This window comes from Nycticebus coucang, chromosome 5, assembly GCF_027406575.1.
Source record: "Nycticebus coucang isolate mNycCou1 chromosome 5, mNycCou1.pri, whole genome shotgun sequence".
Taxonomy (NCBI): Eukaryota; Metazoa; Chordata; class Mammalia; order Primates; family Lorisidae; genus Nycticebus; species Nycticebus coucang.
The window spans coordinates 17905032-17930328 of NC_069784.1; the positions used below are offsets into that span (position 1 = coordinate 17905032).

Genomic DNA, 25297 nt, shown 5'->3' on the forward strand with positions numbered 1-25297 from the left:
ATGTGGTGTCTGCAATGAAATTTAAAAAAAAATGTGTGCTGTAACCCTCACTTGAACCCTCATTTTAATCTGAAATTAAAAAAAAAGAAAATGCGTGCCAAGAGGAAGATGAGCCATATGTTTTATAAAACATCTATTTCCTCTGTTTCTTTTTCTTTTTTTTTTTTTTTTTATTGTTGGGGATTCCTTGAGGGTACAATAAGCCAGTTATTTCCTCTGTTTCTTAATCCCTCTTACAGTAACTAACAATAAAACGATGGAGTTGAAGTTAAACATTTTCCCACATAGATGACGTTGACATTTGAATCAGCTGACACTGATAATTTTTAGGAGTATATATAAACGGAGAGAAAAAAGATTAAAAACCTCTTGAGCAAACCAACATTTGGGGCAGGAACAACGAGAGAGGAACAATGGGGTTATTCAGAGGTTTTATTTTTCTCTTAGTCCTGTACCTGCTGAATGAGTCAAATACTTCCTTCATTAAGCTGAATGACAATGGTTATGAAGATGTTATCATTGCTATAGACCCTGGTGTGCCAGAAGATGAAAAAATAATTGAACAAATAAAGGTAAGGAAGAAATGGGATGTCTTGTTTCTAATTTTTATTTTTTATTAGTTTTAATTGACATTTAATCCAACATATTCATGAAGTACAAAGTAATATTTTAATACATGTATACAATGTATAATAATCAAACCATGGTAATCAGTGTATCTATCACTACCATTTATCCTTGTGCTGGGAACATTACTATTCTTTTAACTGTTTTGAAATATACAATAAATTATTCTTAACTTGATTTCCCTACTGTTCTGCTAAATACTAAAACTTATTCCTTCTACCTAATGTATTTTTGTACCCAAATCAAATTCTCTTCCTCCTCATCTTACTCCTCTGCCCTTCCTGGCCTCTGGTATTAGTCGTTCTACTTTCTACTTTCACAAGATCAACTTATTTTAATTCCCACATATGGGTGAGAATCCAGCTATCTATCTTTTTGTGGCTGGCTTATTTACCTCAACAAAATCTCCTCCAGGCTCATCCACATTGCCACTAATGACAGGATTTCTTCTTTTCCTAAGGATGGATAGTATTTTACTGTGTGTGTGTATGTACTCCATTTTCCTATCCAGTCATCTGTTGTTGAACATGTGGGTTGATTCCAGATCTTGGCTATTGTGGATAGTGCTAAAAGTGCAGTTATCTCCTTGATATATTCATTTCCTTTCTTTTGGATATAACGTGTAGCCAGTAGTGGATCATAGGATAGTTCTACTTTTGGTTTTCTGAGGAATCTCCATATTGTTTTTCTTCATAAAGGCTGTACCAATTTACATTCCCACCAATAGTGTACAAGAGTTCCCTTTTTGGCTCAGCACGTATGGCGCCAGCCACATACACTGAAGCTGGTGAGTTTGAATCCAGCCCGGGCCTGCCAAACAACAATGACAACTACAACCAAAAAATAGCTGGGTGTTGTAGCAGGGGTCTGTAGTCTCAGCTAGTTGGGAGGCTGAGGCAAGAGAATCGCTTAAGCCCAAGAGTTTGAGGTTGCTGTGAGCTATGACACCACAGCACTCTACCGAGGGCAACATAGTAAAACTCTGTCTCAAAAGAAAAAAAAAAACAAAAATAGAGTTCCCTTTCTCCACATCCTCACCAACATTTATTACTTTTTGTCTTTTTAATAATAGCCATTCTAACTGGGGTGAGACGGTATCTCACTGTGGTTTTAATGTGCATTTCCCTAATGATTAATGAAGTTAAGTGTGTTCTCATATACATGGTGGCCATTTGTATCCCTTCCTTTTTAATCCTTAATAATATTAATTCTTTGTTGGATGAATAGTTTACAAATATTTTCTGCCAAGAAATGGCATTTTTTGTGTTTGAATTGTGGAGAAGAAAACAAAGTTAATAGTAATTAATTATTGTGAAACTTCTGAATGCTCCAGAAAGTTAAAAGCAGCATGGTGCAGGAAGGACAATGCTGAAATTGTGTGTGTGTGGGGGGAGCAGAGGTTTTAGGTGGGGTTCTGCACTGCCTCACAGCCAGATGAAAACAAGAAACTGGGGTTCCCTGATTCCTAGTTTCTTTAGCTGTAAATTAGCATCTATACTCATATGTGAGGGTTTTTTTGTTTTGGTGTGTGTGTGGTTTTTTGGGGGGAGGACTCATGCTTTTAAAGAATTATTTATTTACTTCTATGGTTTGCTGGAAGAAAATACAGTGAATTCTTAAAAAGCCTCTGGCTTCATGGAGTATGTATTCATTGCAGAGATGTGGTTTAATAAAACTGAATAAATAAATCACAGATCATGTGGTAGTAGTTAGCAGTGAAGTAAATTGATCAGGGAAAGGCATATGGAGTGTCATGTGGGGCTGGGTTGGGGGAGAATGGGTGTCATTGTTTCATGTAAGGCAGTGAGCAAAGGGCCCCCGACCATGGCAGAAGAGCCCACTGAAAACCTGGGGGATGGGAACAGTAGGGAGGTGAGAGCATGTTTGATGTGCCCCAGGAAACAACTGTGAATGAGCAGGAGGAAGGGGAGGGGAGCCGAAGCCACAGAGGCTATAGGGCCCAGACCACTGGAGAGACCGGCTCTGCCTAACAAGGGTCCAGAGCAGAGGAAGGGTGTACTCCCGTGTGTGTGCTGGGATCACTCTGCCTGCAAGATTTAGGAAACTGTAAGGATTTCTGTGTGTCACTCATCCTGAGGAGGGTCCTGAGCAGAGGAAGGGTGTGCTCGTGTGTGTTATCTGGGATCACTCTGACTGCAGGGTTTAGGAAACTATAAGGATTTCTGTGTGTCACTCATCCTGAGGAGGGTCCCGAGCAGAGGAAGGGTGTGCTTGTGTGTGTTATCTGGGGTCACTCTGACTTCAGGGTTTAGGAAACTATAAGGATTTCTGCGAGTCACTCATCCTGAGGAGGGTCCCGAGCAGAGGAAGGGTGTGCTCACGCGTGTGCTGGGATCACTCTGACTGCAGGGTTTAGGAAACTATAAGGATTTCTGTGAGTCACTCATCCTGAGGAGGGTCCCGAGCAGAGGAAGGGTGTGCTCACGCGTGTGCTGGGATCACTCTGACTGCAGGGTTTAGGAAACTGTAAGGATTTCTGGGTTGTCACTCACCTGTATGGCCGCTGTGATAGCTTAGAAGTGTAGAAGGTGGGCATTAGGTGGCTAGGAACAGGGAGGTTGTGATAAGAGTTCATTAAAGTAATGGGATTCTTTGTTGTTGTTGTTGGAGACAGAGTTTCACTTTGTCTCCCTCAGTAAAGTGCTGTGGTGTTATAGCTCTCAGCAACCTCCAACTCTTGGGCTCAAACTATCCTCTTGCCTCAGCCTCCTGAGTAGTTAGGACCACAGGCACCCACCACAATGCCCAGCTATTTTTAGAGACAGGGTCTCACTCTTGCTCCTGTTGGTCTCAAACCTGTGAAGTCAGGCAATCCACCCACTTTGTCCTCCCAGAGTGCTAGTACAGGGGTGAGCCACCACGCCCAGCAAAGTAACAGGGTTCTGATCGTATTTTGAGGGTATCAGAGACAAAATTTTCTGATGGTTTAGATGTGTGGGGTGGTAGGAAGGATAGAAAGGAAATATAAAAGGCAAGGAAAGTATCCAGGCACAGTGACTCATACCTGTAATCCCAGCAACTCTGGAGGCTGAGGTGAGAGGATCACTTGAAGCCAAGAGTTCAAGACCAGCCTGGATAACATAGTGAGACACCCCCTACCCCACCAATTTTTTTTTTTTTTAGTTATCCAAAAGTTGTGGTACAGGTCAATAAGCCCAGCCACTCAGGAGGCTGAGACAGGAGGATCACTTCAGCCTCTGAGGATTGTTGAGACTGCTGAGAGCTATGATCACACCACTGCACTCTAACTTGGGTGGCAGAGTGAGACCCCATGTCAAAAGAACAAAAAAAGAGTTAAGTAAGACTTTATGAGTTTCTCTTGAACACTTGGAAGGATGGGATTATCTTCAATTGAGAAGGGAAAGACTAAGTGGAGGAAATTTGGCAGTTGGGAAGTCAGGAGTTAGTTGGGGCATTTTGAATGTGTGGTGCTTCTGAAACATCCAAGTAGACAGGGGCAAGAATCCAAATACAGGATGAAAGTTTGTGTGGAGATAAATCCTGGGAGTCATCAGTGTGTGGATAGTATTTAACCCCTGAGTTCACTAAGTAGGTGCAGATGGAAAAGTGAAAGCCTCCAGAGCTAAAGGAAGGACTCTGATTTCTAATGTTTCCTCCGACTATCACAGTCCATGTAATGTGGAGAATGCTGTTGCAGCCATATAAATTGTCCTTCCTTTCCTGGCATCAACAGCTACTAATTCCTCATTTTTAATCTCTCTACTACTGGGTCCTGAAGCTCCCTATTCTAACGTTCAGCCTGGTGTTGTTACCCAACAGAAGCTGACGGGCACAACCCGGGGCATCAGGTGACTCGGGCTTCTACTTTTCCTCATCCTCTACTGAGTTGCAAGAGATGCTTGTGTTTTTGTGCCTTTTGAATTCTCTTTTTACTACAGACGTTTGAAGAGCAGTTAATTCAGCTGATTCTGAATGATAGATTCTTGGTGTTCAGTGTCAAATTATTCTTTACTCAGAAATAAGTATCTGAAAGAATTATTCATAGAGCAAATAATTTTAACAAGGTATTCTATTGATAACTAAAGTAAAAACTCAGTTGTTTGCAGACATCCCTGGCTTAAATAATGTTACCCATCATTCTCCCAGCCTTCTCCAAAGTCTCTGCGTTTATATCATTAGGAAACTTTGTAAAATACTAACATCCACATTACATAGAAGAAAAATGAGTTCAGAAAAGTTAAATGACTTTTCCAAGGTCACATTAAGTAGCACAATCAGAGTGAAAACACAATACACAAGTATTAAAGACTAGATAGACATAGATGTGGGTTTGAGTTCTGGCTTGAATGAAAATGACAAAAGAAAATCACTCTTCTGTGAAAAACTGGAAAACCAATTCATGGTCTGAATCCTACTTTTAGGGATACTATCTGCCCATAAGATTTATGCTGGACCGCCTCATAATTCAGGACCTGACATGTTAAGTTTTCAGCTTTCCATTGTCTTTGTATTCACTTTTCTTTTTGGTTTGAGAGTACTTACTTTTGAAAACATTGATTTTGGGCGGCACCTGTGGCTCAAGGAGTAGGGCGCCAGTCCCATACGCTGGAGGTGGCGAGTTCAAACCCAGCCCTGGCCAAAAAAAAAAAAAAAAAGAAAACATTGATTTCTTCATCTTCTTTGATCCAACTAGAAATTCTATATTAGGGGAATTATTATAGAAATTCTGAGAAGGAATTTAGAAGGACTATGATAGAAATTCTGCTTGGAAGCCCTGTGGGGAATATAATTGATCACCTATAAATAGTCCAAGGGGTGATGGTCATCTAATAGGGGTCTCTGAATTCTCTCCATGATCTGAGAACAGGCCACTGTCCAAGGCAGTAACTCAGGCCATGGCAATTCCAAAGTAAATGGAATCCCTTGGAGTTACACAACTGTACACAGCAACCCTACTTCTTCAACTCAACTCAGCTTGAACTCCCAAACACACTTTTGTCTCATATTCATAGAGAGGCATCACTTCGAGCAAAAGGTGACAACCTGTTGAGATCTAAATATCCCTAAACAAGGCTGGGTTCAGTGGCTCACACCTGTAATCCCAGCACTCTAGGAGATGGAAGTGGGTGGATTGCCTGAGCTTAGGAGTTCCAGACAAGCCCGAGTAAGAGCAAGACATCATCTCTAAAAATAGCAGGGTGTTGTCATGGGTCCCTGTAGTCCCAGCTACTAGGGAGGCTGAAGCAAGAGGATCCCTTGAGCTCAAGAGTTTGAGGTTGTTGTGAGCTATGATGCCATGGCACTCTACCCAGGGTGATAAAGTTTGACTCTGTCTCAAAAAATAAATAAATATGTGTGTGTGTTTGTGTTTATATTCCTAAAAAAAAAAAAAAGAGGAGAGGCATCCTTAGGGAACAAGAGAGAATTCGTTCTTCGTTCACCTGCTTTGGGTCAGTGCTTATGTAACATGCCTTCTACGTTGGGAGCTCTCCTCAACCCTGTGCCTAACCTCCATCTGGGCTTTCAGTCCTCTAAATTCTGGCCTTCTGGCTGATCCTCTAGCTCTGAACCCAATCAGTTTGCTGATCACATGCAGTACCTTGGATTCCCTTAAAGAGAACCAGGAAAAGATCCCTGTAATTCCCAAAGAGCAGTTATACTGTGGCCTTGTTAGATCAGGAAGCACCATGGAGGAGCCCGCCTTAAAGAAAACAAAACTGTAGAATGGGACACTTCCAGCAAGAAGAAGAGAGTGCTATCATCATCCAGCACCCTGCATTTCTCAGTATTTAGTGGGCCTGATCATATGGAACAGATTACCACAAGCGCCTTCCACCCATCTGCTTACACCACGGGATAAAAGCTCTAGGGAGAGACTATTTCTCTTAATGTCATTGTACCTGGGCTCATAATTCTAAATACAGGGTCATGTTATTTTCAGCTTGGGAGCAAAGTAACAACTCTATGACCAAAATTTTTCTTGGATTTTTTCATCACTCCACTCCTGTGCCCCCGACCCAGCTGCCTCTCCTGGCATTGGAGAGGGAAATGAAAAACTTCTTGTATGATATGGACTGTCCTCCTCAGCTTGCATCAACTAAGGCTGCTCTCTACCAAGATTTCTTATAAATAGTAACAATATCAAAGTTTTCAGACTGCCTATGTGTAGAGTACTTTACAACTGATTCCATCTTCATCCAACCATACAGACAGGTAGTGATAATCCACCAAAAAGATGAGAAAACTGAGATCATGACATACATCAACCAATATCTGTCTTCCAGAAAGTGCTAACACCATTGCTGGTATGGAGTAAGTGACTCCAAAGTCCATGTACACGTTCATGTTAATCAATTCCTCTCAAGGTCAAGCACAAGTACTTGCCTTTTGAGGTAGGATTACAGAAGACTCAGATGCCTCTCAGTGTGCAGGACTAACAGGTGGCACAATTGGAAGAGTAAGGCAGACACTCTGCTCACCCGTCAGTTGCTTTTCCTATCCACTCTTAGGTTGGGAAATCTCTATTATGAACACTTGCTCTCTTAGGCCACTCTCACTTGCCATCTTTATGCGTTTTTTTCCCTTCAATAATAGGACATGGTGACTACAGCTTCTACCTACCTGTTTGAGGCTACAGGAAAAAGATTTTTTTTCAAAAATGTATCTATATTAATTCCTGAGACCTGGAAGGAAAATCCCCAATACAACAGGCCAAAACATGAAAACTACAAACATGTAAGTGTCGAAATCTTCTCTCAAAAAAAATTAGATTTTCTGCTGCTCCACAGATTTGCCACAAATTGACAGTCTAACTGAATAGTGTCATTTCTATTTTTGATATTTTAACGATCTTTTTTTAAACATTCTCAGGCTGATGTTATAGTAGCCCCACCCACCCTCCCAGGGAGAGATGAACCATACACCAAGCAGTTCACAGAATGTGAAGAGAAAGGAGAATACATTCATTTTACCCCCGACTTTATACTCGGAAAAAAACAAAATGAATATGGACCATCAGGTAGGAATTGTGCTTAAAACATAATTCTGCAATGGTTGCAGCTTTAAACAAGGGTTAAGTGTGCAAGCCTTGGACCCAGAGTTCCTAGAATCAACTCCTGGCTCCCCTACTTAATAGCTTTATGTGACCCTAAACAAACAACCTGTACTCTCTGTGCTTTTTCCCTCTCGAACAGTGAATAGAGGAGTTTCTATCTTATGTCAACAGAGTTTTTGTTCAACATTAAACTAGATAACCCAAGTAAACATACTCAGTACAGTGTCTACAGATATTTGAACAAAGAGCAGCAATAATAAAAAGTTTTTCTTAAGCTATACCTTTTACATTTTCATTTCCAGTTCTTCAGAGCTGGATATCAATAAATCACATGTAAACTTCATGGACTCAGATCTATATAAGGTTGGACAATTAAGTTCACCAACTCACCTTAGAAAAAGTGCTACATACCTTTTTGTTGAATATCACTACAGTCGTCAGATAGCCAAGGGGAGTACTTTGAAGGTGACCATAGTGATATTCAGCAATGAGACATAAGCACATTTTCTAGGATAAGTTCACAAACTTAATTCCCTGACCTTGTTAGTAAGCTGGAAGGAGCCACGATGCCAGTTAACTGGTCAACAGAAAACACCCATGTTAGTAGCTGTTAGTTGCTAATATTATTAATCAACCAATTTGGCTGAAACAGATGAAATTGTCTATAATTAATCATTTGGACCTATAAAAGTGGCAATTTCACCTAGTTTAAACTATATGTTAAGATAATTTATTCAAACAAACTAAAGCACATTATTTTACAGATAAAAATGTAAATAATTGTTAAAGGAGGGCTTTTGGAAAAATAAAATTAAGAAGAATCTTCAAAATCTATACAATTTGTCATGTTAACGGTAACAACAACAGTAATAATAAGTACTTAGATCATTCAGACCACCAAGCAGAAATTCAGCATGGCTGGAGGCTGCCACAGAACATATTAAAAGTACACACACACACACACACACACACACACACACACACACACACACACTCAGAACCTGCATTTTGAAATCAGAACACTGCTACTTTGAAATCAGACAATGATGTAGATGCAAATGGCATTCTAAATCAAAGGAGCTGTGTTAAAAGTGGGCCCGTGAGACAGGGCAACCTGAGAAGACAGGAAGTCTGGGAGTGCACTTCTCCTGGAAGACAGCCAGGAGTACGGAGTTTTAAATTTTCTTAAAATTCACCCCGTTTCCTGTGGCAATAGCTGATATGAGGGCTTATTTCTTGCACACAAAACGTTCTGGTTCTCTACTCTGGTTCTCTACTCTGGTTCCATTTGCCTACAAAAACTTAATCCAGTGTTTTCAAAGTTTAATGTGCAGAAGAATAACTTAGGGGTCTTGAACATGCAGATTCTGCCTCAGGAGGTAGAGGACGGGCTGGAGATTCTGCATTCCTTGCAAGCTCTCAGTAATGGGGTACCATTCGTGTTGATGGTGCTGCTCCGGACCACATTCTGAGCAGCAAGGACTTAAAGAAATATGACTTCTTCATAATACTGCTATTTTCTTCCTGTTTTCAGATATCCCATGAGATAATTTGAGCTAAGAAACACATATTGTAGCAGAACAGACTTTGTTTCCAATCTCTCCTCTACTTCTGGAGTTTTTCCTAATATTGCTAACAACAAAAATTCCACTTGTTCATTTTTTCTGCATTTCAACCTGTGGATGGATTTACCTTTATTCTTACATTTACCCTGAAATTCTTATGAAAAAAATTCTTTATTCTAACTCCCTCTTTCAAAATGTATCCAAGTCAAGGACTATATCTTACATGTCTTTATATTTCTTAATACATAGTATTGTATTAATACAATTAATAGCAACTGTTTCATATAATTAATGTTTGTACATGGTATGTCTTAAGTACCATAAATGAATCTCTTCATTCTACATCCCTAAAATAATTATGTATGGTCCATGACATTAGTTTTCAATCTTTTTCTTATTATCAACCCCATAAGGAGCATTTTTAAACCTTTTTTTTTTTTCCTAATTGTATCTCCACAGTACTTTATTATAATTTTTTAGCACAGGGTCTTGCTTTTTCATGCAGATTGGAGTACAATGGCACAATCATAGCTCACTGTAACCTCAAACTCCTATGCTAAAGGGAACTAATCCTCCTGCCTCAGCCTCCTAAGTAGCTAGGACTATCATGCTTGGCTAATTTTCTTTTATTATTATTTTGTAGAGATAGGGTCTCACTATATTACCCAGGCTGCTCTCAAACTCCTGGCCTCAAGCAATCATCCCACCTCAGCCTCCCAAAGTGCTGGGCTTATAGGCATGAGCCAGGACACCAGGCCACCCTTGGTATTTTAGTACAACATCTTCTTATGTTGGTTGAGATATGTGGTTCCAGAAGCAACTGTAATAAGACCATGACTTTTTGTCCCCCCAAGAATCAAAACACAAATCATAGTCCACTCTGCCATAGCATATAATCTATGTTTCGTTGATTGACCTTGTTGTGGAATAAAAAGATAATGTATTATATAGCATAATTTAATGCAATAAATTTTTTCATAAACAAACAAAATCCTAAATCTAAATATATTTTGTAATTGAAAGAAAAATTCTTAAAATATTTGAGATATAAGATTTTTATGGGCATAAAGGTATTTGAATTATGATCGTGTATTTGAAATGTCTTCCCACAGGTAGATTATTTGTCCACGAGTGGGCTCATCTCCGATGGGGAGTGTTTGATGAGTACAATGAAGATCAGCCTTTCTACAGCTCTACATCAAAAAAAATTGAAGCAACAAGGCATGGATGTTTAAATTTTCTTCAAAGAGTCTAGGCTTTTAACTGTTCTTATTTTCCTTTTTTTCTAATAAGGAGGATTTTTTTGAAAAAAAATGGATTTTTTTTCCATTTAGCATTACCTACCACTTCATTCATCCTTGCATACCATGAGTAACTCATCAGTGACAGAGGTCCTGCCGGGGCTGGGGACTCATCACTAAGGTGCAAACTGAAAAGTGCTGGATTTTAACCAAGGTCCTTCCTCTGCACAACTGTACCAATTTTTAGGGACATATTTTAAAGAGTATTACATTTATTGTGTTTATGTCACATTCCCCCTAAATGTCTAATATCAGCTGCAGAATATCCATTGTGATTCTTCATATAAATACCCTCATTGTGTCCACATAGCATGGGGGCAATAGAAGCATAGACATGTTTGGGAAAGTCTCTAAATGACTGGGGAAAAAAACTATTCATTGCTTCCCAAATTTGAACTAAAAGCCTACTGAAAAAATGAGATATATTCACACCCTAGCATATTCATGGTAATCACTGCCACCTGTGAGCAATTCCATGCAATAAAACATAAGTCTAAAATACTCCATCAGGGCGGCACCTGTGGCTCAGTCGGTAGGGCGCCGGCCCCACATACCGAGGGTGGCGGGTTCAAACCCAGCCCCGGCCAAACTGCAACCAAAAAATAGCCGGGCGTTGTGGCGGGCGCCTGTAATCCCAGCTACTCGGGAGGCTGAGGCAAGAGAATCGCTTAAGCCCAGGAGTTGGAGGTTGCTGTGAGCTGTGTGAGGCCACGGCACTCTACCGAGGGCCATAAAGTGAGACTGTGTCTCTACAAAAAAAAAAAATAAATAAAATAAAATAAAATACTCCATCATTCTTTAGTCTGTGCTCCTGAGCAGCACCCCATCTTTGCTTCCAATCACATTTCCCTTTGAATAAAAATTCTCCTTGAGTAATCAAAACACTTGTAGCTATGTCATGCCCTATTCTATTGTGAATATCATCTTTGAAAAGGAATCTACAAAACACTTCAAGCTAAAATGGAACCCAGAGTAAACGGTTTCTCAAGTTCCTTCGTCCAGGTGCCTGCAGTACATTTACCACCACAGGCCAGCAGGACAGATGTCTATGCAAGAGACCAGCAGCTCTAATCCCCACAGAGAACTCAACCCATGGTGTTTATCTGGGGGTCCCACTTAAAATTTCCCTCCAGAATTTCTTTAAAAATAGATGATTACTTTGACTTTGACCCTTAAACTTTCTTGGCAGAATAGGAGGTGCGTGATGCTCACAGAAGAATAAATACCTTGATATAAAGTGAATAAAACCACTTGCAATTATTTTAAAGTGTTAATGATTAAGTTGCCTCGAAAGTTAACTTTCCTATGTTTTCAGGTGTTCCACGGGCATCTCTGGTAAAAATAGAGTTTATAGTTGTCAAGGAGGCAGCTGTTACACTAGACCATGCCGAATTGATTCTACAACAAAACTGTACGGGAAAGATTGCCAGTTCTTCCCGGATAAAGTTCAAACAGAAAAGGCATCAATCATGTTTATGCAAAGCATTGATTCTGTAAGTACACCAATTATTGCTTCCAGAATTCATAATCAAAATACATCATGTTTTCAAAACATCTGTCCAGGTGACCTGAGGATGAAATAAACTGACATATGGTACTTTGAACATTGGCTAATATGTAAAACACTGAACTGGTCAGGTGTTGCCATTGTTATTATGACAATAAATCTACCTTACCTCAATACTGATTCTCAGTGAATCGTATTTCATTTAATAAACAGTATGTTTGCAGAACATATTTAAAATGATTTAGATTTGTGGTTAGATTTTTAAATGCATGGTATATTAAAATTATTTTTTCATTTTATTCATCTTCCAGGTCTCTGAATTCTGTAATGAAGAAAACCATAACCGAGAAGCTCCAAGCCTACAGAATCTGAAGTGCAATTACAGAAGTACCTGGGAGGTGATCAGCAATTCCGAGGATTTTAAGAACACCACGCCTATGGTGGCACCACCCCCTCCACCTGCCTTCTCGTTGCTGAGGATCAGTCAAAGATTTATGTGCTTAGTTCTTGATAAGTCTGGGAGCATGGCAGTAAGTTCATTTTTTGTGGCTATAAAGACAGAGGGGTGACTGAAAGCCTAAGAACACCCTGAACACTATCCAGGCCTGGGCTGTTCTAAATTGCATAGTGGCATAAGGTACCATCACTATCTATGATAGTGACACCAAGATATCGCAGCAAAATATTGTGGTAAAAAACAAATGCCAATATAATTTAAAAGGCCTAACTCAGAGTCTTGAGTTTTTTTCCAGAAAATCGAATGGTTTACTCAGAAGAGGTTTGAGGCCCTTTAGTAAAACTGTATTTGGAATGTCAGAACTAAAGATTGAAATACAAAAAGCGGTTCTAACCATGTCCCTTTTATTTGCTGAAAATGTTTAAAAGATATGAGGATAGGGCGGCACCTGTGGCTCAAGGAGTAGGGCGCCGGACCCATATGCCAGAGGTGGCGGGTTCAAACCCAGCCCCAGCCAAAAACCAAAAAAAAAAAAAAAAAAAAAAAAGATATGAGGATAGAACGGATTGGCAGGGTGCTGAACCTTGTTCCAGATGAAGGAACAGGATTAACTTACTTGCAATACCTGTACAAATGACCTCTTCATGCTCAATGGCACAAACCAAAAGCATCACCAGGAAGAAGATATGGCTCCATCTAGCCATTCATTCTTCCTAGTATCATTCGGTGAATGGGAGATACTATTGTGACTACAAATTCACATTCATGTGCTTGAGGAGTTCACAGTTAAATAGGAAAACTTCCCCCTTCCCATCATCTGATTAAATTAAATCTTCAATTTGAGATATGCACCCACTTCCTCCAGGATATGGACTGGGCTTCTAGGCTGGCCAACACCTTTCCACTGATTCCGAACAAGGCCCGTGCATACCTCTGCCAGTGTGCATGATATCAGTATTAATACAACACAGTTCTCTCCCCCTCCGCTAGGAGATGCTTAAGGATGTGGATCCTTTAGGTCTTACAGATCTTTGTATCCCCATTGCCTAGAACAGAGTTCATCAGGTAGCAGTGGAGCAATTAATAAATAATTTTTGAAAGGAAAAGACTACAAACAAGTGGATACAATGTGATAAAGGACAAGAGGGATGCACATTTGAGGCAGAACAAAGGATACTGAAAAACAGGAATAACGTCTTCAGCAAACAATGGAGGAGTGGTTATTTAGAAGGGTAGAGAATGATACAGCTGAATGAAATGGGCCCGATAATACAGGATTCCAGAGAGGGCAACAAAACGCCAGACACCAGCACAGACAGGTAGTCCAGGAAGTGTCACTGGGAAAAGATGAGATGTTTGAATGAAAGAAAAAAAGGATCCTCCCCTAGACACTGTGCAGGTGGATCCAGGTTTCAAGGAAAGCAAGGTAGTGGAGAGAGCCCTAGAAGATGGAGATGTGGGAGCTATTTCTCATTGTAACTTGATTCGGGGAGTTCAGAAGGAAATTTGGGCATAAGTTAGGGGTAAGTATTAATAAGAACAGAAGAAGACAAATGTATGAAGAGGCTTAATTCCTGGACATTCACCTAGAAAAGATGAATGTGAGTCCTGATGAGTTACCAAAGAGCCACTTCCAACTAACCAATTACTGGTTGGGAGAGAGACAGGGTGGAGAGAGGTCAGGAGCAGAAAAGGAAAGGGGTGGAAGGTAGGGCCTGGGTTTCTCAGAATTTAGATGATACTTGGGTGAGTTTTATCTTTTGGGAAGTCTAGTTCCCAGTGGATAGGGTGGTTCTAGTCTCTGGTTGGAATCCACAGTAGTCTAGTTTGATTTGTAAGGTGTGGAGTGTGGTTACATCTAACGATGATAGGCTTCCAGGAATAAGTAGAGAGTCCCTAAGATGTGAATCATCACCTCCAATTCCAGCTCATTCCTGTGCCCCCCCAACTCCCACCCCTAATTTGGGCTCCTAGCAGCCAAGAATCAGTTCTAGTTAAAAGCCCGTGCTCTTTATTATACTTTATGTATCCCAATACACGTAACAACGCTTTTCAATTTTATCAATTGAAAAAGATGATCATTGCTTTAACAATAATTACTACTCATAGAAGATTCTTACCAATAATTTTTTTTCACTCATTTTATGTGATTTGCTATTATCTTCTAGTAGAAAATCACTGGTTTTTCTTTTCATCTTTTGTTATTCAGAATTATGACCGACTCAATCGGATGAACCAAGCAGCAAAGTATTTCCTGCTACAGATTGTTGAAAATGGATCCTGGGTGGGGATGGTTCACTTTGATAGTAGTACCACTATTAAAAGTGAGCTAATCCAAATCACAAATAGCAGCCAAAGACACAAGCTTGTGGAGAATTTACCTACAAACGCTAATGGAGGAACTTCCATCTGCTCTGGGATTAGAACTGCATTTCAGGTAAAAATCATACAGCAAATATATTGTATTCCTTTTTTGTTTACAAGACATTTTCATGTTGCGTGGTGTTGCACACACTTGCTGGCCTAATTGTAACATAATCAATCCTACCAGCACAAATCTAAGCACTTAGGAAAAACTTCACTTGATGATTATTTAATGGATCAGTGAATCGATGACTACAAAAGTGCCACTAGTTCGCAAGCCCAGTCAGGGACTTCTCTGCCTTGCTGTCATGTAGAGTCAGTGTTGACTCAATATAAGTCAAATAAGTTTGATTGGATACATCAACAACAACAAAAGCCATCAACTTTGGGAGCAATACAGCAAGTTATGGAGCATGATTCCATTTCAGACCCTTTCTTATTTGAATTTCTACAGCATTAGGGCAAACTGATGTTTCTCTATTAAAGCAGATGTAGCAGGTACTGTGAGTCATATTTAGGGTAAGCCACATGAGTCAGAGTGTGAACTTAGACCTCAAAGTACTAGATGTGCTACTTACTAGTTATGTAATCTTAGGCTAACGTTTCAGTCTCTTTGGACTATCAGTGCCTTATCTATAAAGTACAGGAAATAGGAATGCCTACCTCATGAGAATTAAGTGAAATGATTCATTCACATACTTAGAAAATATTAACTATATTACATAGTAAGTATATAATTCATAACAGCTGATATGATAAATTTTATTTTTATCTGAAGGGTCTTCCTGAGTTCATATTTAATATCAGGTATGTCATTTTCCTGCTGAGGAATCTTCACTGTCTCTTCACTGTCTATAAAATTAAATCTGAATTCCTCAGTCTGATGTTATTCAAAAATCTCCCCCCACTCCCTGCCGAATAAAACTGCCTTCCCCTTCCCCTGTCTTTCCTGCCTTATTTATCAGTTCTCTCTTCCTAATGCTCTATCTTCCAACCAAATGACTGCCCACATTGTTCTCCAAGCCCACTGTGCACTTACAGCCTCCATTCCAGTACGTCCAATTCCTCTGCCTAAAAGGCTTCCTTTTCTCCCATCTTTGCATGTTAAAATTCTACTAATCCTTCAAAATCCTTTCTCCTTCTGCAGCCTTCTTTCTACTCTCAACCCTACTGAATTTCTCTCCTTTATGAATTACGTGACTTTTTAGTGTAAGTTTATAACATGAAGGCCTGCATTCAAATCACAGTTGTGACCCAAACACAAAACTTAACCTTTCTAACCCCTCCATTACCTCATCGGTAAAATGGGATAATGAAAGCTAACACATAGGGTTGCTCGTGTTTAAATTTATTCAACGTGTATTTATTGAGTGCCTGTTATGTGCCAACAAAACTTTGTCACTCTTATGATGCATCCTAAATAATGGGGAATAGAAAACAAATGGATAAATAAAGAAACAATTGCAGATTGTGAAGAAATTGAACAGGGTGATATGATAGAGTAACCCCAAGAAAGGAGGGGGACTGCTCTGGGTAGAAAGGCCCCCGCCTTCTCTAACAGGTAACATTTTTGCTAAGATTTAAAGGATGAGACAGAGCCAGTAGTTCAGGCAAAAAGAAGAGTGAAAAATTCCTTGGGAAAGAAATGGATCATTCTAAGAAATGATAGACACTAGTGGCACTGGAATTTGGCAAAGGAGGGTATATGAAATGTGGTTGGAGAGATAGACAATGACTAGCTATTTTAAAGCTTAAAAATTGGGCGGCGCCTGTGGCTCAGTCGGTAAGGTGCTGGCCCCATATACCGAGGGTGATGGGTTCAAACCCAGCCCCGGCTGAACTGCAACCAAAAAATAGCCGGGCGTTGTGGCGGGCGCCTGTAGTCCCAGCTACTCGGGAGGCTGAGGCAAGAGAATCGCTTAAGCCCAGGAGTTGGAGGTTGCTGTGAGCTGTGTGAGGCCACGGCACTCTACCGAGGGCCATAAAGTGAGACTCTGTCTCTACAAAAAAAAAAAAAATATATATATATATATATATATATATATATATAAGGTATTTTGTTTCAAGCACAACAGAAAACTGATGAAGGATTTAAAGCATCAGAGTATGATAATCAATTTATATTTTAGAAAGATGACTTCAGCTGCCCTGTGTAAAATAAATTGTAGGGACAGGCATGGTGGCTCATGCCTATAATTACAGTACACTGAAGTGGGAGAAATGCTTGAGGTCAGAAGTTCAAGACCAGCATGAGCAAAGCAGGACCCCATTTCTACTACAAATAGAAGACCTAGCCAGGCATGGTGGTGCACACTTGTAGTCCCTGTGGCAGGGGCATCACTTGAGTCCAAGAGTTTGAGGTTGCTGTGAGATGAACTGAGACCATGGCACTCTAACCAAGGTGACAGAACAAGATTCTGTCTTAAAATAGTAAGTAAATAAATAGTAGGGAGTAAGAGAGATAATAGATAGACCATTTGGAAGCTTGGACTTGGATTAAATAATTTCATGTATAAAATACAGTTAATACATTGCAAATATTCATAAACCATAATATCTCCCATATATTACAATATATATTCTTTGCCTCAAAACATGCAAAAATTATGTATAATGGGAATGGTCAGTTTGATCTGTGATACCACCTTTGTTAGATATTTCTACATTACAAATCTACATACACGGCCACTCTGTGCCCAAGAAAGCTGCTGATAATTTAGCATTTTTTGCTTCTTGGCTTGTATTCGGTTTCTCAAAATGGTGCTTCAAGAAGCCACAATAAATAAATATTTTTAAAAATTTTAGGGGCAGCGCCTGTGGCTCCAAGGAGTAGGGCACCAGCCCCATAAACTGGAGGGGGTGGGTTCAAACCCAGCCCCGGCCAAAAACTGCAAAAAATAAATACATAAATAAATAAAAATTTTAAAAAGAAGCTACTCCCAGTTAAAGTTGTCAAAGAAAATGAAATATAGTTGCTATCCTGGCATAAGTTCTCTTTATCCTCTCCTGTATTCAGAACTTTGAGTTTCAAACTGGCTTTCAAGGAAAAGGATTCAAGCTGTAAATTTAATTCAATAAATTCAATTCATGTATTCTTTGAGCGCCGCCAATATGGTGCTAATTACTATTAAAAGAAAACCAGAAGTTACATCACAAGATCTCTAACCTCAACATGCTTAGAACGTACCATATCTTTTATTTACAAGCATACTTGAGGGTTCCCAAGTTTGTAATAAATGATATTTTTTGATGATGAAGTAGATTCTATATGCTTAACAGACTTTATACATTAAGGGCTTATCAAAGGATAGTCCAGTCATGAAAAATGAAAACTATTTCATGCCACATACCACAGTTATATTTCTGGTGTCTGGTTGACCTGAGTTTCCCAGTTTGAGATGTCACTGTCTTTCAGTCTAGGGAAGGATTTTCCAAAGTGTAGTCCTGCCTAACTTTATTTGGTTACAAATATTCCCTGCAGTAAGGGGTCAAGAAGTAATTCATGTTTAACTCCCCCCAGGGACTGTTGGTTGAAAATTTTATGATTTTAAAATAGGGGCTATTTCTCCTATTCTGCACACTTTTATTTATTTTCTCCATAATCTTTTTCTAATTTCCCATCCCTCTATTGGCTCTAGAAACACCTGATGGCAACTGTGCTCTAAATTGTGTTTGCAGGTGATTGGAAAGCTCTACCCCCAAATAGATGGATCTGAAATAGTGCTGCTGACAGATGGGGAGGACAGCACTACAAGCAGTTGTATTGAAGAAGTGAAACAAAGCGGGGCCATCATTCATTTTATTGCTTTGGGGGAGTCTGCTGATCCGGCAGTGATAGAGATGAGCAATATAACAGGTAAAACAGAACCTATACATTCCAATCATTTGATAGCAATACATAAACATAGAGGTCAACAACTCAGCTCCTTCCCTTGAGCCCCGGCTCAGCAGGGGATATGCCAGGACAGGGGACCAGAGTCAAACCAGAGCCTATCCCTGTTTTCATGGCACTCAGTCAAGTTGGCTGCAGAGACTAATAAAATAACATAACTAGATAACATTCCTTCACAACAGGAGGAATATAGATGAATAAAGTTCTACATGAGCAGAGGAAACGATTAACTTTTCCAGGACAGGATAAAGGCAGGAAAACAAAGCTTAAGAAAGTAGGTGACTTCAGAGTTAGGCCTCCAACATGGTGTCAAATTTCTCTGGAAAGATAAGAGTGAGAAAAGATGACCAGATTATGAGCAAAAAAAAAAAAAAAATCATGTTGGGATGACAATGTAAGGTACATGGAGAAAATGGTAGAAAATCTGTGAGACTAGCAGGGGTCCTCAAACTGCGGTCCGCGGACCACATGAGGCAGTGTGATTATATTTGTTTCTGTTTTGGTTTTTTTACTTCAAAATAAGATATGTGCAGTGTGCATAGGAATTTGTTCATAGTTCTTTTTTTAAACTATAGTCTGGCCCTCCAACAGTCTGAGGGACAGTGAACTGGCCCCCTGTTTAAAAAGTTTGATGACCCCTGAACAGACCAATTTCAAGCACTGAGATCAAAGAAACAATAAAAAATCTTCCAACCAAAAAAATGCCCTGGTCCAGATGGCTTCACAACAGAATTCTATCAAATTTCAAGGAAGAGCTTATTTCTGTACTGCAGAAATTATTCCAAAAAATTGAGGAAGAAGGAATCTTCCCCAACACATTCTATGAAGCAAACATCACCCTGATACCAAAACCACGAAAAGACCCAAACAAAAAGGAGAATTTCAGACCAATCTCACTCATGAATATACATGCAAAAATTCTCAACAAAATCCTACCCAATAGATTATAGCTTATCATCAAAAAAGTCATTCATCATGATCAAGTAGGCTTCATCCCAGGGATGCAAGGCTGGTTTAACATATGCAAGTCCATAAACGTTATCCACCATATTAACAGAGGCAAAAATAAAGATCACATGATCCTCTCAATAGACGCAGAAAAAGCGTTTGATAAAATCCAGCATCCTTTTCTAATTAGAACACTGAAGAGTATAGGCATAGGTGGCACATTTCTAAAACTGATTGAAGCTATCTATGACAAACCCACAGCCAATATTTTACTGAATGGAGTAAAACTCAAAGCTTTTCCTCTTAGAACTGGAACCAGACAAGGTTGTCCTCTGTCACCTTTATGATTCAACATAGTGCTGGAAGTTCTAGCCAATACAATTAGGCAAGACAAGGAAATAAAGGGAATGCAAATGGGAGCAGAGGAGGTCAAACTCTCCCTCTTTGCTGACGACATGATCTTATACTTAGAGAACCCCAAAGACTCAACCACAAGAATCCTAGAAGTCATCAAAAAATACAGTAATGTTTCAGGATATAAAATCAATGTCCACAAGTCAGTAGCCTTTGTGTACACCAATAACAGTCAAGATGAGAAGCTAATTAAGGACACAACTCCCTTCACCATAGTTTCAAAGAAAATGAAATACCTAGGAATACACCTAACGAAGGAGGTGAAGGACCTCTATAAAGAAAATTATGAAATCCTCAGAAAGGAAATAGCAGAGGATATTAACAAATGGAAGAACATACCATGCTCATGGATGGGAAGATCAACATTGTTAAAATGTCTATACTTCCCAAAGCAATCTACCTATTCAATGCCATTCCTATCAAAATACCAACATCATACTTTCAAGATTTGGAAAAAATGATTCTGTGTTTTGTATGGAACAAGAAAAAACCCGTATAGCTAAGGTAGTTCTTAGTAATAAAAATAAAGCTGGGGGCATCAGCATACCAGATTTTAGTCTGTACTACAAAGCCATAGTGCTCAAGACAGCATGGTACTGGCACAAAAACAGAGACATAGACACTTGGAATCGAATTGAAAACCAAGAAATGAAACTAACATCTTACAACCACCTAATCTTCGATAAACCAAACAAGAACATACCTTGGGGGTAAGACTCCCTATTCAATAAATGGTGTTGGGAGAACCGGATGTCTACATGTAAAAGACTGAAACTGGACCCACACCTTTCCCCACTCATAAAAATTGATTCAAAATGGATAAAGGACTTAAATCTAAGGCATGAAACAATAAAAATCCTCCAAGAAAGCATAGGAAAAACACTGGAAGATATTGGCCTGGGGAAAGACTTCATGAAGAAGACTGCCATGGCAATTGCAACAACAACAAAAATAAACAAATGGGACTTCATTAAACTGAAAAGCTTCTGTACAGCTAAGGAGACAATAACCAAAGCAAAGAGACAACTTACACAATGGGAAAGGATATTTGCATATTTTCAATCAGGCAAAAGCTTGATAACTAGGATCTATAGAGAACTCAAATTAATCCACATGAAAAAAGCCAACAATCCCATATATCAATGGGCAAGAGACATGAATAGAACCTTCTCTAAAGACGACAGACCAATGGCTAACAAACACATGAAAAAATGTTCATCATCTCTATATATTAAAGAAATGCAAATCAAAACAACCCTGAGATACCATCTAACCCCAGTGAGAATGGCCCACATCACAAAATCTCAAAACTGCCGATGCTGGCGTGGATGTGGAGAGAAGGGAACACTTTTACACTGCTGGTGGGACTGCAAACTCGTACAACCTTTCTGGAAGGAAGTCTGGAGAAACCTCAAAGCACTCAAGCTAGACCTCCCATTTGATCCTGCAAATCCCATTACTGGGCATCTACCCAGAAGGAAAAAAATCCTTTTATCATAAGGACACTTGTACTAGACTGTTTATTGCAGCTCAATTTACAATCGCCAAAATGTGGAAACAGCCTAAATGCCCACCAACCCAGGAATGGATTAACAAGCTGTGGTATATGTATATCATGGAATACTATTCAGCCATTAAAAAAAATGGAGACTTTACATTCTTCGTATTAACCTGGATGGAAGTGGAAGACATTATTCTTAGTAAAGCATCACAAGACTGAAGAAGCATGAATCCTCTGTACTCAATTTTGATATGAGGACAATTAATGACAATTAAGGTTATGGGGGGGAGCAGAAAGAGGGACGGAGGGAGGGGGGTGGGGCCTTGGTGTGTGTCACACTTTATGGGGGCAAGACATGATTGCAAGAGGGACTTTACCTAACAATTGCAATCAGTGTAACCTGGCTTATTGTACCCTCAATGAATCCCTAACAACAACAAAAAAAAGTTTGATGACCCCTGGTAGAGCATGGGCTGTGGGGTAATTGTATGTGATTAACAGAAACTCAGGCTAAAAAGATCTGAATTAACAGCCAAGTTTCTAGATAAGCATCAAATGTGGTAGCTATTTTTTAGACACACAGACATGTGATGAAAAAATATACTATATGTTTCTAATACCTCTTTAAACATAGTAGAGAATAGAATACATAATTTAATTTATAACATGAGTATGAATCATTGATACTCACGGCACAAACTTCCATTATTTCCAATTGCTTTCCTGGCCATTGTAAAACTTATTTTGTCCCAAGTAGCCCTTTAAAATAGTTTCTATGGCTTTCTGTTTTCCCATCCACTTGTTGCCAGTTACTGTTAGGATACCTAAACAAAGCAGCTCTTTCATCTTTCTGATTTTTATCTACTCTGGCTGGAAAATCTGAAGGGTAACTTTGTTACAATCATATCTTAATTAAAAGCACATAATTCCCTTAAAGGTTTAGATAAAGTCTGTGAGCTTTAATATGTGGAATTGTTCACTTCTTCTTTTATAATCTATGGTTAGTGGAAATATTTCAGGTAGCTAAGGTTTTGATACTGTGGTATTTGGGTACATTTTACTTACTTGTTATGATGTTTCTAAATAAGCATTTCAGAGTTAATCTTTATACCTATGTGATTTTGGTCTTTTTTAATAATACATACTGAAACTATGATTTGTTTGGATTATTACATTATTAATCAAAAATACAACAAGTACTTATTTTCTAGAAAATAACCTAGTTAATGCATTTACATTTTAGGAGGAAGTCATTACTACGCGTCAGATATAGCCCAGAACAATGGCCTCATTGACGCGTTTGGGGCCCTTACATCAGGAAATGCAGATTCCTCTCAGAAGTCAATTCAGGTCAGAGTTCCCACAGAGATCTCATGTTTGCATTTACCGTAACGAAGAAGAATTTGGTAGTTCTAATTTTGATATCTATATTTTTCTCAAAGTAAATTATTTATTAAAATCCAAACTTCAATCTAAAATATAAATTACTCATTAGATGCAATCAAATTAATTGGTATAAAAACAGTGAAATAAATGGTGAAATAACAGACATACGATTCCTTTTCCTATTCCCATATGGTTTGGTCAAGGGATAACATCAAAAACTTATATTGTTGAATTTTCCACCAAAAATAGCCTTTGTCTAAAACAAAGTACTCATTTTTCAGTGAATATATTAAAAAATTCTTATGTTTCCAAGCTTTCTTCACCCTTCACTTCCATGAAGTAGATTTGAACTAGACAAATGATCTCAAGAACCTGGTTTGTAAGTGGAAGGAATGTATCTTAGAAATAAATTAAGCAGAGAAAGATGAAAGGAATAATCATTGTATATCTACAAACCTAGGGCTTCTCCTGCTTCTTCAACCACTATTTTCCTCAGCTTTTTATTTTGTTCTAAACTCAAATCTTTTTCTCTTCTGTATCTTGAAGGCATCACCATTTTTGGTTGTTCTAAAGCTTTCAGCAAACTTTGATTCTTCTTACTCCTTCATGTCCCACATACGACATCAACACAGCTTGTAACCTTCAAAATACGTTTTACAAAAATCTATTTCTCTCCTTTCTATTCCCACAAGTTTATGTCTTGTCACTTTACGCCAAGATTTCTATCCTCTGTTTTCCAGTTAATCAAGTCACCGCCTACCTTAAAACTTTCCATGGTCACCTAAAATAACCCCTATTTTCCTCTATCTGTCAACAGTGAAGAGAACGGAAGTTAAAGGAAGTAGGTGCTTAGAACATGTCTAGATTGGCTGCAAACAGGTTAAAAACTGGTGTGAGCTCTAGCCTGGCAGTGTGTCCAGAATAAACTGAAGGAGAACAAAAAGTTATTGCTGAGCTTCTCAATAGACTGAGAGAACAATGGCTCTACTGTCTGAAATTGACAAGAGCAAGAACTGATTTTTAGGATATAATTTTGCATTGTTTATTTTAAATGGCTAATGAGAATACCAAATGAAATATTCCAGAGACACTTAAAAGTGTAAGAGCAGAATATGGGAAATCAACTAAAACAGGACATTTGCATGAAAAAGTTGCTCAACATTTGGAGAATGGACTTTTTTAAAGGGGTGAAAGGGGCAAGAAGAAAGTTTTGTTCCCCTCACTTGAAATGCTTAGGATAGGTTCTTAAATAGTGAAATAGCAAAAAGAAAGCAAAGTTTTGCAAGATTAATCTAGATTCATATACATGACGAGTAGATCTTGAGACAGTGGGTAGTTAAAAGCATGTTACATAATCTGAGTTGCTGGGAAGTTGGGCTTGATTAGTGGCAGCTGGAATGCAAAGGAAAGGCTGCATCCCACGCTTTATTTAGCTATTTCTCCCCAGGACTACAGCGCAGCCAAAGCCTTCTTATTTTCTTAGACTGTCCTGATGGGGAGTCCAAAAGACTCATTTACTTTTAAATTTAACTCAATACAATACTTTGCCACTCAAAGACATGTTCCCTTAACAGGAACTGATATTTTTGTCATGGCCATGACGTTTAAGTGGTAGAATTCACCCCCTTCTATCAGCACTGGACTGAAGCTGCTTTTGGTTTAGAATTGGGTTGCTGTAGGAGTGGGATTTCCTACTGTTCCTGAAATTACACCAGGAGAAAGCACTTAGGTCAGAGGATAAAGCTGGATCTCTTGGGCCTTTATGTCAAGTGAAATAAGAGTCACAGAAAGGCAAAAGCTACATGATCTCACTTCTTTGTTGAAATCTAAGAAAACTGAATTCATCAAATCAGAGAATGAAATGGTCATTACCAGCAACTGAGGAGGTGGAGAAGTTAGGGAGATACTGGTCGAAAAATAAAAAATTTCAGATACATAGGAGGGATAAGTTCAAGAGATCTATTAAATAACATGGTGACTATAGTTAATAACAATCTATGTAGTCTTGAAAGTCAGTAAGAGAATGGGTTTTAAGTGTTCTCACCACAAAAAAATGATATGTGAGACATGCCACAAGACGGATATATTTCAAAACAATGTTGCAGTGTACATGACGCATACAATTTTTGTCACTTTAAAAAATAAATAATTGGGCAAAAATGTTTGGCTCTCTGAAATAAGAACTATCAACAAAGACTTGGAAAACTTTCTTTAAAGCTCCTCTCAAAGTCCTTCCTTTATATTCCCTCACTTCTAAGGATCCCCACCTCCTAACATCAATTTGCCCTCTCATGAACAT

The 25297-nt window shown here is 39.0% G+C and overlaps 1 protein-coding gene across 1 annotated transcript in view; it reads left to right on the forward strand.

Annotated features, from left to right (window-relative positions):
• The first annotated feature begins 309 nt into the window (after nucleotides 1-309).
• The window catches only part of CLCA4 (chloride channel accessory 4), a 32030-nt gene continuing 7042 nt past the window's right edge, over nucleotides 310-25297 (forward strand). The window contains exons 1-9 of the mRNA XM_053592806.1: nucleotides 310-572; nucleotides 7204-7344; nucleotides 7480-7627; nucleotides 10341-10449; nucleotides 11845-12022; nucleotides 12348-12566; nucleotides 14703-14930; nucleotides 18536-18713; nucleotides 22856-22962. Coding sequence (XP_053448781.1) covers nucleotides 414-572; nucleotides 7204-7344; nucleotides 7480-7627; nucleotides 10341-10449; nucleotides 11845-12022; nucleotides 12348-12566; nucleotides 14703-14930; nucleotides 18536-18713; nucleotides 22856-22962 — 1467 coding nt within the window. The 5' untranslated portion in view covers nucleotides 310-413. The remainder of the gene's footprint in view (nucleotides 573-7203; nucleotides 7345-7479; nucleotides 7628-10340; nucleotides 10450-11844; nucleotides 12023-12347; nucleotides 12567-14702; nucleotides 14931-18535; nucleotides 18714-22855; nucleotides 22963-25297) is intronic.